Source organism: Neophocaena asiaeorientalis, unplaced genomic scaffold (assembly GCF_003031525.2).
Source record: "Neophocaena asiaeorientalis asiaeorientalis breed wild unplaced genomic scaffold, Neophocaena_asiaeorientalis_V1.1 scaffold201, whole genome shotgun sequence".
In the NCBI taxonomy this organism is placed as follows: Eukaryota; Metazoa; Chordata; class Mammalia; order Artiodactyla; family Phocoenidae; genus Neophocaena; species Neophocaena asiaeorientalis.
The window spans coordinates 90538-103074 of NW_020171805.1; the positions used below are offsets into that span (position 1 = coordinate 90538).

The 12537-nt window shown below is 39.2% G+C and overlaps 1 protein-coding gene across 1 annotated transcript in view; it reads right to left on the reverse strand.

Annotated features, from left to right (window-relative positions):
• Window positions 1–2414: 2414 nt before the first annotated feature.
• Window positions 2415–12537, reverse strand: part of AGBL1 (AGBL carboxypeptidase 1) — a gene marked incomplete at its 3' end in the record, with an annotated part of 388115 nt that continues 377992 nt past the window's right edge. Inside the window, exons 20-21 of the mRNA XM_024749339.1 lie at window positions 6908–7039; window positions 2415–2591 (exon numbers count right to left, since the gene is read on the reverse strand). Coding sequence (XP_024605107.1) covers window positions 2415–2591; window positions 6908–7039 — 309 coding nt within the window. The remainder of the gene's footprint in view (window positions 2592–6907; window positions 7040–12537) is intronic.

Sequence of the window (12537 nt, forward strand, 5' to 3'; positions counted from 1 at the left end):
AATGTCATTGTAAGAAATATTTCATTTCAGTACTAACAGATCAGGTACTTAGTGTGCTGGGAGAAATGATCGGAACTACGTTAAAGCCGCATCAACCGGAGAAACTGCAAAGATGTTTATATTCTTATGAAGGCAGGAAGGAATGCCCCTCGTGGGTATATTTAAGTATTTTCCATCTTTTGTGTAAATGGTAATGCTAAACAAAAAATGGAAAGATGGCCTTAGAATAATAACCTCAGGACCCAACTGGGACTCAGCTTCTCAATGTACAAAAATCATTTGCAGTATGTTCAGGATGGAAATTTCTATACTGCTTTATAGCTTGTAGTCTTCATTATATACCTCCAACAAAAATCACCAAAACACCCAACTGTGGGCTGGTTTCATTTCCCCAGGGTGCCCCTCCACCCCCCACCCCCCCCAATATAAAATTACTCACCATCCTCTTGGTCACTGTCTGCAATTCTGCTCAGTTACTCAACAACGTTTGTAACGACAGAAAAACAAAGGGAAGGGGAAAACCTATCTGGTTCAGAGAGGTGTTTCATATAGAGAATAGGATTTTTAAAGCAAAGCCAGATCTGGCACTGTTAGGGCTTTTCTCTAGTCAGTTCCTTCTCCATTCTTCCTTATAGAGACCCCATGCAAAGGCCATGTGGAAAATTTCCCAGGGCAAACGCTGAGCCCATATCTGAAAGCTGTCCCACTGGACAAGCCTCTTTCACTGTCATTTCCGACAGCCAGTATGTATGTTGCAGGGAAGACGAAGAGTTGGTGAGGGCGTGAACCTATGAGTCATTTAGTTTTCAAACCACAGCTTCAAGGGCCTTTGAGTGTCTGGTTGATTTACTGTGAATGGCATTGATACTTATGTGACTAGAAGCTGTTAGCCTGAATTGGTGCTTGGAGAAACAAAGTCAATGAAAGTCACAAATCCAATAAATCTGTGAGGGATGCGTGGAGTTATCTTCAAGAAGCACACAGCTAGAGAGGCACAAGTCTATACCCATAAGGTCTTAAGAGTCACAATATTCCAGGCTTATTATTTTTCCAGTCCTATGGGTTTTGAATGTCAAGAGAATGAACAGATTCCTGATGGCATAACCTCCAATTATATTTGTATATGTATTTTCTTTTGGCCTTTACAAAAATTTTGTCTAGTAGGAAGGAGACGAATCTTTATTAATATCTGCGTTTGATATATGAAATATATAGGTTCAATAGAGGTAAGCACTTTTGCAGCACGGCTGGTAAGTGGAAGAGTGAGGTCTTTGGATGCCCAATCCCATGTCTCTCCAACAAGCTCACTCTTCTTATTCTGCATTGGATTAATGTGGATAAATATGGATTAATTCAGTCTAACAGTTTAGTAATTCAGTAATAAAAACAATTCTTTCAAGCCACTGTGTAGACAAAACTAACTGGCTATTTAATAGAATTAATAGGTCAAAATGGGTGGTTCAGTAACCCTGTGTTGAAAAATCTCTTTGACCGGGTGGGGAGTTAGATAATGTTCATCACCTGTCACTCCCTGGACTGCCTTTGACAGTTAACAGATTTCCACAAGCACCAGATTATGGAGATGCCAAGCACTTCCTAGCAGTTCCAGGAAAGTATCAAAGCCAACACAATGAGCTTTAAGGCTGGTGAGGTCCAGGTGTTCTTGAGGTTGAATAGAACTCACCAAGGAGTAGTCTGTCAGCTTGCCTAATGAATTTAAAAGAGTCTATTACCCTGGCACTGTCACAATGTCCCTTATTTATGCTCCTCTAGTGAGGGAGTGGGACAAGCAGCTAGTAAGAGCTAATATAGCTGTAGAAAGAATACGACTTATATGAGCCATTTCCCTCTATGTTAGAACTTGAGTCCTAGCCCCACTCATCTTGGGGAGACCCACGTCATGCACACGCTTCTGTTTGCTCTGGTGATAGCAGGATAATAGAGAGCCGCTAATTTAGATAAGCACAGAAGACAGAGAAACACAATCCACGTACGTCTTGACAGTATCTACATGCTGACCTATGTCTTTTTTATGATGCATAGGGGACTGGTCCCAGTTGTTGCAAAAGGAAAGAAAATGTTCTCATGCATAAAACAGGGCCAGGCAGAGGTTCCATAAAAGCCGGGGTGTGCCTGTCTGAGCGAGGCTCCCCTGCCACTTGCTGGCAAGGGCAGATGACTGAGAAACCAAATCAGCAGGCATGCACAACCTGCTTCCAGGATCAACGCAGACTGTGCTGCCAGGGAAGACAGTCATTGAACCAGCTCTTCAGCAAGATCAGGGAGCTGGGCCAGACTCTACCTGGAGACTTCTTCCTCCTTCAGGCTAGAGAGCACAAGAGGTGTGTGATAGCTCTGCATTACAGTGTACTGCTGCCAGACAGAAAGCATGGATGTTTCGCAGCCTCACATACCTGATAGGGGCCCTGGTTGCAGCCACAGTAGCTGCTCTCCATGGTGTAGCTTCTGGACACCCCCATCTCTCTCCACACCACTACGCGTGCTGTGGAGGCTCGGGATTTCTCCACGAGGAAGCTGCAGCTGCTTAAGGTGAATGCTGGTGCTAGTTTATCAAGGATTTTGGGAAGAGTCTACAATTAAAAAAAAATCAAATTATGATGAGTTGCCGGTGATTGGGGCTATGCGTCATAAAAAACAACTTCTCAGTATGTATTAAGCATCTCAATACATTAAACACTTAATATGTGCAACTATAAATCTTCTATCTATCCTGAGTAATGGACACCAATTTTTTTAATACTTTTAAAGATGAGGAAACTGAGGCTTAGAAAAGTTAGAAAGAAATAGTTCAAGTCCAACTACTTGGAATGGGATCCAAATGACAATATGGCCAACTCCAAAGAGTATGATCTTTCAACCCCATCTTCCTGCATCACGGTGGACCAAGGTTGCAACATACATTCAGCCTCATACATTGCTGAGTTGAGCCTCATGGAAAGCCACAGACTTCAGAGGGAACTGAAATTTACAGAGTAGCTCCATCCAGCCTCACTGTTTTCTAGCTGAACTTTCCTTATCTCAGACATACGGGCCATTGATGATTCTTAAGCAGGAGCACATATAACGTTCACTTGTTTCCTGAGAGACTGGAACTGCCAAAATGAACATTTCAGTCTCATTCTCTGATCCATAAATCTGAAGCTGGACCAATTATAAAACTTCTAAAAATTCATACTCTCTGGATTCATATGTACCATCTTTTCCTAGGGTAGAAAAGCTTTATGTGAGATCACTTAATTTCCATTTAGAAAGCATCAGTAGACCCTTGCCACTCTCCGACTGACAGGGAGGGGACTTCTAGTCACTGGACCCTTCCATCCCCCAAAGATGATGTCTCAGAGTTGAAAGTATACCAAGTCTTTGGGACAGCTGAAATACTACACTTAGCTCAGAACTTTTGTGACATGAACAAGAAGGGTTCTCTCACTTCAGTGTTGACAGAATCTCCAAAAACTAGAACATAATATAAGACTATATACATTAGATAAGAAACAGTATAGCATCGGGTCTTTGGACAAATTATAGGGACAAGATGGAGAAGCAGAACAAATTGATGAGAACATAAATTAAGGAATTATTCTTAAGGAAATGCAGTTCTGTTCATTTCTAGAACATAGAGCAAATCTTTTAATATATTGTATCTCTGGTTCTTATTGTCATGTTTAACATAACCATTAACTATATTAATATAAGGATTAATATAATTATTATATGATATATGATATAAATATATATTAATGTAATTATTAACATAAGCTACTATGATCTCTAAGTTCTTACATAGTCTCCAGACCTAAAGCATCATAATTTTAAGGGAAATGAAATGCTAATGTTATCCTCAGAGTTTCTCCAATTGCCTCCTAATTGATTTTATCTATCCACTCTTGTCCCTCTCTCCCTGCGATCCCTCTCCCCATTTTTCTCCTTCAGAGTACTCATCACAATTACAGTTAAATTATTGTGTATGTAATTTGTTGTTTATTTTCTATCTCCTCTGCAGCCTAGAAGTTTGTGTCTTGTTCACAGGAAAATCTCTGCACATGAATCTATGCTGCTTGTAGAGGGTACTTCATAACTATTCACTGAAATAAATGGAATCTGCTAGTCCAGGCCTTTAGAGGACTGCTTAAACAGACATAATAATTATAATTTATCAATGTTTTACCTTGGTGCGAAAGCTTAATCTGACATCATTTAAATGATCTTTGCTTTCTTACTTAGGTGAACCTTGTTTTCTTAGCTAGTACGGCCCCTCTCCAAATAACCACACACTCAAATTAACGGCGTGCATCTTGGAGAGCTCTATGAGCTATGATCCCTTCACTGGAGCCTGGAGGCTGTGAGATTTACGAAGTGCAATGGCAGTACTCTCTTAACACCTCCATAGTGGCAATTTATCCGTTCATTAAATAATGGGTTCCAAACTATCTCATTTACAGTAAAGTCCTCATTGCATTTGCCTTTTGATTTCACACAAATAGATCTACGTCAGAGTGAGCAATGAAGATGATGATAGCTGGAGGTTGTTTGTTTGTTACGTTTTGTTTTGTAAATGAATAGGAAATTGATGAACTCTACATATGAACTGATCCACTGGAGACCTGCTTCAGTGTTTCCTGGGGTCCCCCGGTTTGGGTGGGGCAAGAAGGCTTGGGACATTCAACTCTTCCCCTGACACTTGCTCTGTAACTTAAACTTAATTTCAGTTTCCCAAATATTAAGATTATAATAGATACCTTTTCACTGAATGCTTACTATGTATTTTGCGTGCATTAATTCATTCAATCATCACAAGTCTTTGGGGTTAGCTTTATTATTATCTATGAATATTGTTAACTTTCTTTTGGAAAAAGAGAGCTAAAACTCATGGTGACTCTATATTTAAGATTGGATAGTATAGATTCTTTTAGTTTGAGATGTACCACTCATAAGAGATCATTTTATATAGGTCAGCATGACCTGCCCAGGTGAAAGTTTTAATTTACTAAACTAGTTTCCTAAGATAAAGCAGTTAAGCTTCTTGAGGTTTATCGCCAGTGCTCTAGCTGAGCCTTAGTGTAAACAGGACATTGAGGATAAGCTGTTGGTTCAGCTTTATGGCCTTGGGGGAACTCTACTGATCAGTAGCAGTCATGCTTCTAATAGACATGAATGAAGAGGGTGAAAAAAAATTCAGGACACAGGGTAAGTAATTCCAGGTGAAATAGTAGCTTGGTGGGTTTTTACCTCTTTTAATACTCACTAACCCTGTAAATGAAGGTATTTCACACACAGTAAATTCATATATCCAGGATAATAAGGGATTTAGAAGAGGCTGGTACCATCATAACTGTGATATCGTGATTTGTAGTAAGAAATATATATTGGTTCTTCACCCCCAGTTCTGACATGAGATTCCTAAAACATTTGCAAATTCCTATGTGCTAAGAGTGGTAGGAGCACCTTTTGTTCTAATAAGGTGACTCTGGGTGTGCTCCTGAATGGTTCCTGGATCAGGGCAGATCATCACTGCTCTAGGAAAGAGAGAGGGGATGGAAATGGAGTTGATAAATGATCATGCCCATGTGAGGAAGCTTCCATAAGATCCAAATAGTATGGGGCTCAGGGAGCTTGCAGGTTGGTGAACACATCCATACACTGAGAAGTAATGCACCCTACTCCCAATTCCACAGGTACAGAAGCTCTGGACCCTTCCATATCTACATATCTCTTTATCTGGCTGTTCCCATCTGTATCCTTTATCACACCGTTTAATAAATTGGTAAATGTAAGTAAGTGTTCCCTTGAGTACCGTGAGCTGTTCTAGCAAATAATTGAACCCAACAGGGAGGAGATCATGGGAACCTCTGATTTGTAGCCAAGTCAGACAGAAGTTGTGGGTAACCTGAGGACCTACTACTTGCAGTTGGCATCTGAAATGGGGGCATGTCTCCTGGGACTGAGCCCTTAACCTGAGGGATCTGGTGTTATCTCCAGGTAGATAGTATCAGAACTGAGTTAAATTGTAAGATATCCAGCTGGTGTCACAGAACTGCTTGGTGGAGGGAAAAATCCAAATATTTGGTCCCCTGAAGTGTTCTGTGTAAAAGTAAAAGAGAAAGACACAGGAGGAGAACTAGGTTTTTCCAACACAATGTTTTTTCTCTTTTTCCTATATAAATTTGAAACAAGGGCCAGTTTTTATTTTGTGGTTGGATAACTTGACCTCTTCTACCTCTTCCTAATATTCAGCAAGCAACAGCCTGTTTACTTTATCCTGACAGGAAGAAGTCCTTCCTTCCTTACCTCTCCTTAATCTCCTCTTGGGTTCAGTGTGGGGATAGTTGAGCTCCAACTACTGGAACCCAGAAAAAATAGAATTAGGTTCAGCGGGTCACTGTTCTACTTTTTATAGTATGCTCAAGCAGAGGAATGTGGATCATCTAATGCCTTAAATATTTTTCATCACTTCATATTTATTTAAGATCCTTTCCAATTCAGCATCATTTTGTTCCTTCCATAAATATAATACCTAACAGGGACGGTATTTTCACTATCCTCGTTTTACAAGTGAAGAATGGGGGTTCAGAGAGAGAGTGTTAATGGCTCATAGTCACACAGTTAATAATTATAAAGTTAGGTATTAAGATGAGGTTTCCTGTCTCCAATTCTCACGTCCTATGCACTGTATCATATCATATAGAAAAAACAAATTCAGAGTAACCAGGCAAGAAGGCATTATTCATCAAAAATGTGGAGAGGTTACCCATGCCTTCAACCTGCTTGTACTATAATCCTATAGTTAAAATAATCAAAATGCCTATTTAGGAAAATAATGGTTGAGGCATGTCTCAAAGGCAAGCATATGGACACAAAATATCTGGTGTCATCCACCATAATGACTTACCCTGTAGCTGACATCTTCCAAGAGATTGGATGTGCCCACAGCAGACTCTGCCTGCCACAAAGTCTCTTTGATGCTACAACCGTAAAGGAACACATTCCTCTTTTGGGAGTGACCATGGAAATCACAGAAGACCTACAATGGCCAAACAAAGGAGAAACTAAATCTATTGGTTTCTTACATGTTTAAAATGTCAACTTTCTTAGGTAGATACTGTTTACTTAGCAGAACCAGGCACACGAGGACCACTGGCGACTTCAGCAAGAGTTCTGTTGGTAGCATTATCAGGAAGGAAGGTAGATTGGAAGGTGCTTAGGGTTGAACGAATAAAAGGAAATATGAGTCACATGTAGCTCTTCCGACAAGTTTACTTGTGACAGGGGAGGACACAGGGCCAAAACTGGAAGAGGAAATAAGAAATAGGCTTTAATAGCTCTTCCTTACAGACAGACTCCAATTAATAAATACAGGAGAAATGAAGTAAATAGAAAATCACCATTAGAACACCTCTGTAATAATTGTTGCTGGCAAGATCCACTGATGAATGCCAAAATTAGTGAGAAAGATTTGTGGAGAAAAAGGATTATTTGCATAGTGTCAGAATATCTCCAAGATGTTAACCAAGATGTTAATTGCAAAAGGAAAAATAGTAACTTTACAATGGAGAAACCCAGCAGACATCACCCTTAACCAAGTGATCAAGGTAAACATCACCAGTAACAGACACACTGACAAAATTCATATTGAAGAAAAGTAAAAATATGACCAATATTTTTAAAATCATCATGGTCGTGAAAGACAAAGAATGTCTGAGGGACTCTCATAGAGGAGAAACTAAGAAAACATGAAATCTATATACAATGGGGATCATGGATTAGATTCTGAAACAAATAAAAAAACATTGGTGGAAAAGCTAGTAAAATCCATATGAAGTCTGTAGTATCATTTATACTATTGCTCTAATATTATTTTTCAGCTTTGAGAATTGTACCATAATTGTGCAAAACATTAGCATTAGGGGAAACTGGATGAAGTATATATGGGTACTCTGTGCTATTTTTGGAACTTTTCTAAAATTGTTTCATAAAAATGAAACAAGTATGCATCATAATATTTAGTTAAAATCCAGAATGCAAAGTTGGGTTGTTTCAACATCAAAAATAATTCAATGTGATTCACTCCATTTACAGACTAAAGAAAGAACTAATATGATAATCATAATAGATGCATAAAAACGTTTGATAAAATTCAACAGCCATAAAGGATTAAAAAATAATACACAATCTTGGGACTTCCCTGGTGGCACAGTGGTTAAGAATCCGCCTGCCAATGCAGGGGAAATGGGTTTGATCCCTGGTCTGGGAAGATCCCTCATGTTGCGAAGCAACTAAGCCCATGTGCCAGAACTACTGAGCCCACGTGCCGCAACTACTGAAGTCAGCCTGCCTAGAGCCCGTGCTCCACAACAAGAGAAGCCACCGCAGTAAGAAGCCCGTGCACTGCAACAAAGAGTAGCTCCCACTTGCCACAACTAGAGAAAGCCTGTGCGCAGCAACGAAGGCCCAACGCAGCCAAAGAAAAATAAATTAATTAATTAATTAAAAAAAAAAAAACTCTTTAAAAAAAGAACTAAAAATAAATGAAAATATTTAAAAACTAGATACATTTCATTTAAGAATTTCTTTTGATCCAAAGACACCAGGAAGCATGTGAAAAGGCAAACCAAAGAGGGAAATAACATATGTGCAGTACATATATCCAGCAGATGATTCATAGAGAGAATGTATACATACATCAATAAGAAAAAAAGCAACTCGATTTTTAAATGGGCAAAAAACTTGAATCGATATTTCACAAAAGAGAAGTTCCAAATGGCTATTAAGCAAATGAAAATGTACTCAACCTCATCAATATCAAGGAAATATAATTTAAACACCACAGTGAGATGTCCCTGCATTTAACATCATGAAAAGACAATACCAAACGTTGGCTGGGATATGGAGCAAGTGAAACTCTTGAGCCCAGCTTGTGGGACTATATCTATACCACTGCTGTGGAAAACAATTTTGGAGTGTCTTCTAAAGCTGAATATACACATATTCTAGAACCTGCCCAATAGAAATGCATATACTGGGCACCAGAAGATATCAAGAATATACACAGCAACACTATTTTTAGTAACCTAAATCTGTAAACAGTAGAATTGATTAATAAATTGTAGTATAATCATTTAACAGAATACTGTCCAGCATTAAGAATGAAAGAACAAGCTAGATACCAAAGAGTACATCCATATGATTTCCTTGATATGACATTCAAAAACAGGCAAAACTAATGCAGTGATAGAAATTAGGATAATGTCTATGTTTGGGGGAAGGGGGACATTACATTATGGTCTGATGTCTGGGTTGCCCGTGGTGTTCTGTCTCTCGATTTGGTTGACGGTTACATGGTGTGTTCATTTAGTGAGAATTTATCAAGCTGTAGAGGTGTGTGATCTGTGTACTTAAAATTAATATATGATACATACACATTTGTGTGTTTCAAAGAGATAGAAGTCCTGGTATTTCCTCACATTTGTTCCTTAGTCTGTAGAAATGTAGTCTTTGTGTAGGTAGTTAAGCACACATGGTAGGTAACTGAAGGTGTTTGTCAAATTTGCTAATGATACAGAATTGACTACAACTGATAGCAGAGTAAACAAGTAAGAGCAGAAATTATAAGGGCCAAAAAGAGCAGAATTCTTGGAAATAGAAAAACTTAAATTGGAATATGCAGCTCCTACAATTAGATTCTAACAGTGGCAAAAGTAAAAGTGACATTTAGCTAAGAAGTAGGTTTTGAATGAGAGATTTGGAGGTTTTAGATGACAGTTTGCTCAGAATGACTCAGTAGCCATGGATGTCAAGATTAATCAGAAATTGCTTCTGGAGAAGTAAAGTGGTCATACATAAGGAGAACAATCAGTCCAATGTACCTCATACTGGTCAATTAATATCTCATATAGTGTTTTTTAATTCTGAGTGTGGCCTTTTAAAACAAGCTAGTGTACCTCAGTAGAGAGGAATCAGAAGGCCAAGGAAACGGGAATGTTTATAAACACAGATTGCCTAAAGATACTGGAGATGCTTATCCCAGAAAAAAAGAAGGCTCAGTGGGGTCTTGATAGCAGCCCTCCAAATTTATAAATTTTCCCGTTTGAAACATGAATAAATGTATTTGCTATCATTTCAAAGAGCAGAGGAAGGCAAAAGGAAGGAGGATATGTATCATAGACACAGATTCCAGCTCCATATTAAATTCAGTTGTTGAATATTTGTTTAGAATATTGAATATTCAAAATATTTATTTTGAAAGTTATCGAAATAACTTTTGATGATTATAGTTGTCTTGCAATGCTGTGTCACTTTTAAAAGTTTCCGTTCTCTGGAAATACTTCAGCAAAAGCCAAATAAATTGCTATCAACAATGTTGTTGGTTGAGAAGTTAGATGAGGTGATGGCTGAGGCTACTTTCTGGTATCTGATGAAGTCCTATAGTTCACTGATTGAACAGGAAGCCATTGACAGCAGGAATGTCCCGGGATACGCAAGGTGCATGCATGGAGCCATAAATAAACACATATGTGTAAGAAAAATTAAAAAGGGTAAATAGGTAGATGGTCCTGCACGGTCATAATGAGAGAAGATGAAAACTCTTGAATAGCAGGTTAGAACTGATAGATGTGTTGCTTGGGCTATGTAAGCAAGGAGAATTCAGCGATGTCAAGACTAATTTCTGGAATCAAGGTGGTTGTCAGACAAACATCTGTGAGATGAAAGTTTTAAGAACTAAAGGAATTGAAACTGTTCTCCATAAATTTACCTTTCTTTTCCTCCCCCTCTCTCTTGTCAATAACAGAAAGCTACTATTTTATTGGCTGGGTGGGGAGATTTATTAATTACATTGCAAATTTCCTGTTAGCAGAAAAGTATTTTTTTTCTCTTCAAAAAAAAAAAAAAAAAAGATTTTTTTTGGTGGGGGGAATCCTTAGTTCATAGTTGCAAGTTAAAAATCTTATGAGAAAATAAATCTCTCTAGAATCTAGAGCTGTGGGTGTTCAAGCCAAAAGGTCATACAGAGTTGGGAGGAGGGAGTTGGTCCAATGAGAAGACAAATAATGAAAAAGCAGAGCAGAATCAGTGAATGAGAAAAAGAAGTTGTTTTGTAAAGGGTGAGATAATTAAATGTGCAGAGAAAAGCAGAAAACAGAAAACGTGGCCACAGAAGGAGAAAAATGCGAGATGGACAGAAGAAGTGTCTGGGGTTTTGGTGCTTTCCAGTTCTGGTTAGAACTTATTTGAATTTTTTCCTTCAAAATTTCCACTTTGGTTACTTTAGCAGTTTTCTGTTATGTGCAACAAAAATATACCTAGGCCAGTGCTTCTCTAACCTGTCTGTGCATTAGAATCTCCTGAGGAGATTTTTAAAATATCAATCCCTAGAGCCCATCTCCAGAGATTTTGATTTAATTGGTCTGCAGTGACACCAGGCTGATGGGATTTTTTATCTTTGCCTCCCGTTATACACAGGATTATTGTTCTTTTGGTTTTTTGGGGTTTTTTTTGCGGTACGCGGGCCTCTCACTGTTGTGGCCTCTCCCGTTGCGGAGCACAGGCTCCGGACGCGCAGGCTCAGCGGCCATGGCTCATGGGCCCAGCCGCTCCGCGGCATGTGGGATCTCCCCGGACCGGGGCACGAACCCACGTCCCCTGTATCGGCAGGTGGACTCTCAACCACTGTGCCACCAGGGAAGCCCTGATGGGATTTTTTAAAGTTTTCCAGGTGATTCTAAATGTGCAGCCAGGGTTGAAACCCACTTGTATGGGTCTAGAGTCTAGAGCAGTGGATCTGACATGTTATCAAGCATCAGAATAACCTGGAGGACTTGTTAAATCACAGACTGTGGGCCACTCCCCAGCAATTCTGTGATGCAAGCAAGTCTGGGTGGGGTCCAGGAATGTGCATTTCTAACAATCCCAGGTGATGCTGATGCCCCTGGGCCCGGGACCATGCATTGAAAGCCTCTAAAGGGACCAATCAAATCATCGAGGTTTAATCCTCTACCATCATGAATTTTCCACCAACCTGTATCTCTCATGCCTCAGTTTCTCTCTGTGAATAAAAACCCACATTCTTATGAAAAGTGTGCAAACAAATTAAGACTGTGTCTTAGCAACAGATTCCTCAATAAAGCCAGAAGCTAGGCCTATGTGGTGACAGGTGCTCCTTAGCTGCCAAATTCAACTGGAAACAAAGATTTGATTGTTTTCTGACTCTTAACAGATTCTGAAAGCTGAGGTAAACAACAAATTATAGACATCCCCACCTGTGGGAATGAGCCCTAGGAGTTCTAGCTGCCTCTGAAAATTCAAAGTAAAGGAGGCATTGTTCTACTTGTTGCTCAAATGACATCCATAAAAATAAGTGCCTGTTAGTTATAAGAAACATGTGTTCCTCTAAATTTCAGGGGGCAATTACAAGACAAATTATCAAGTTACTTCAGTTGAGGAAGCTTTTTCTTTCCTATGGATGACTTTACACTTGTCTACTTCCTTGCGGTAAAATTCTGTAATAGGAAGTGTGCCCAGTCA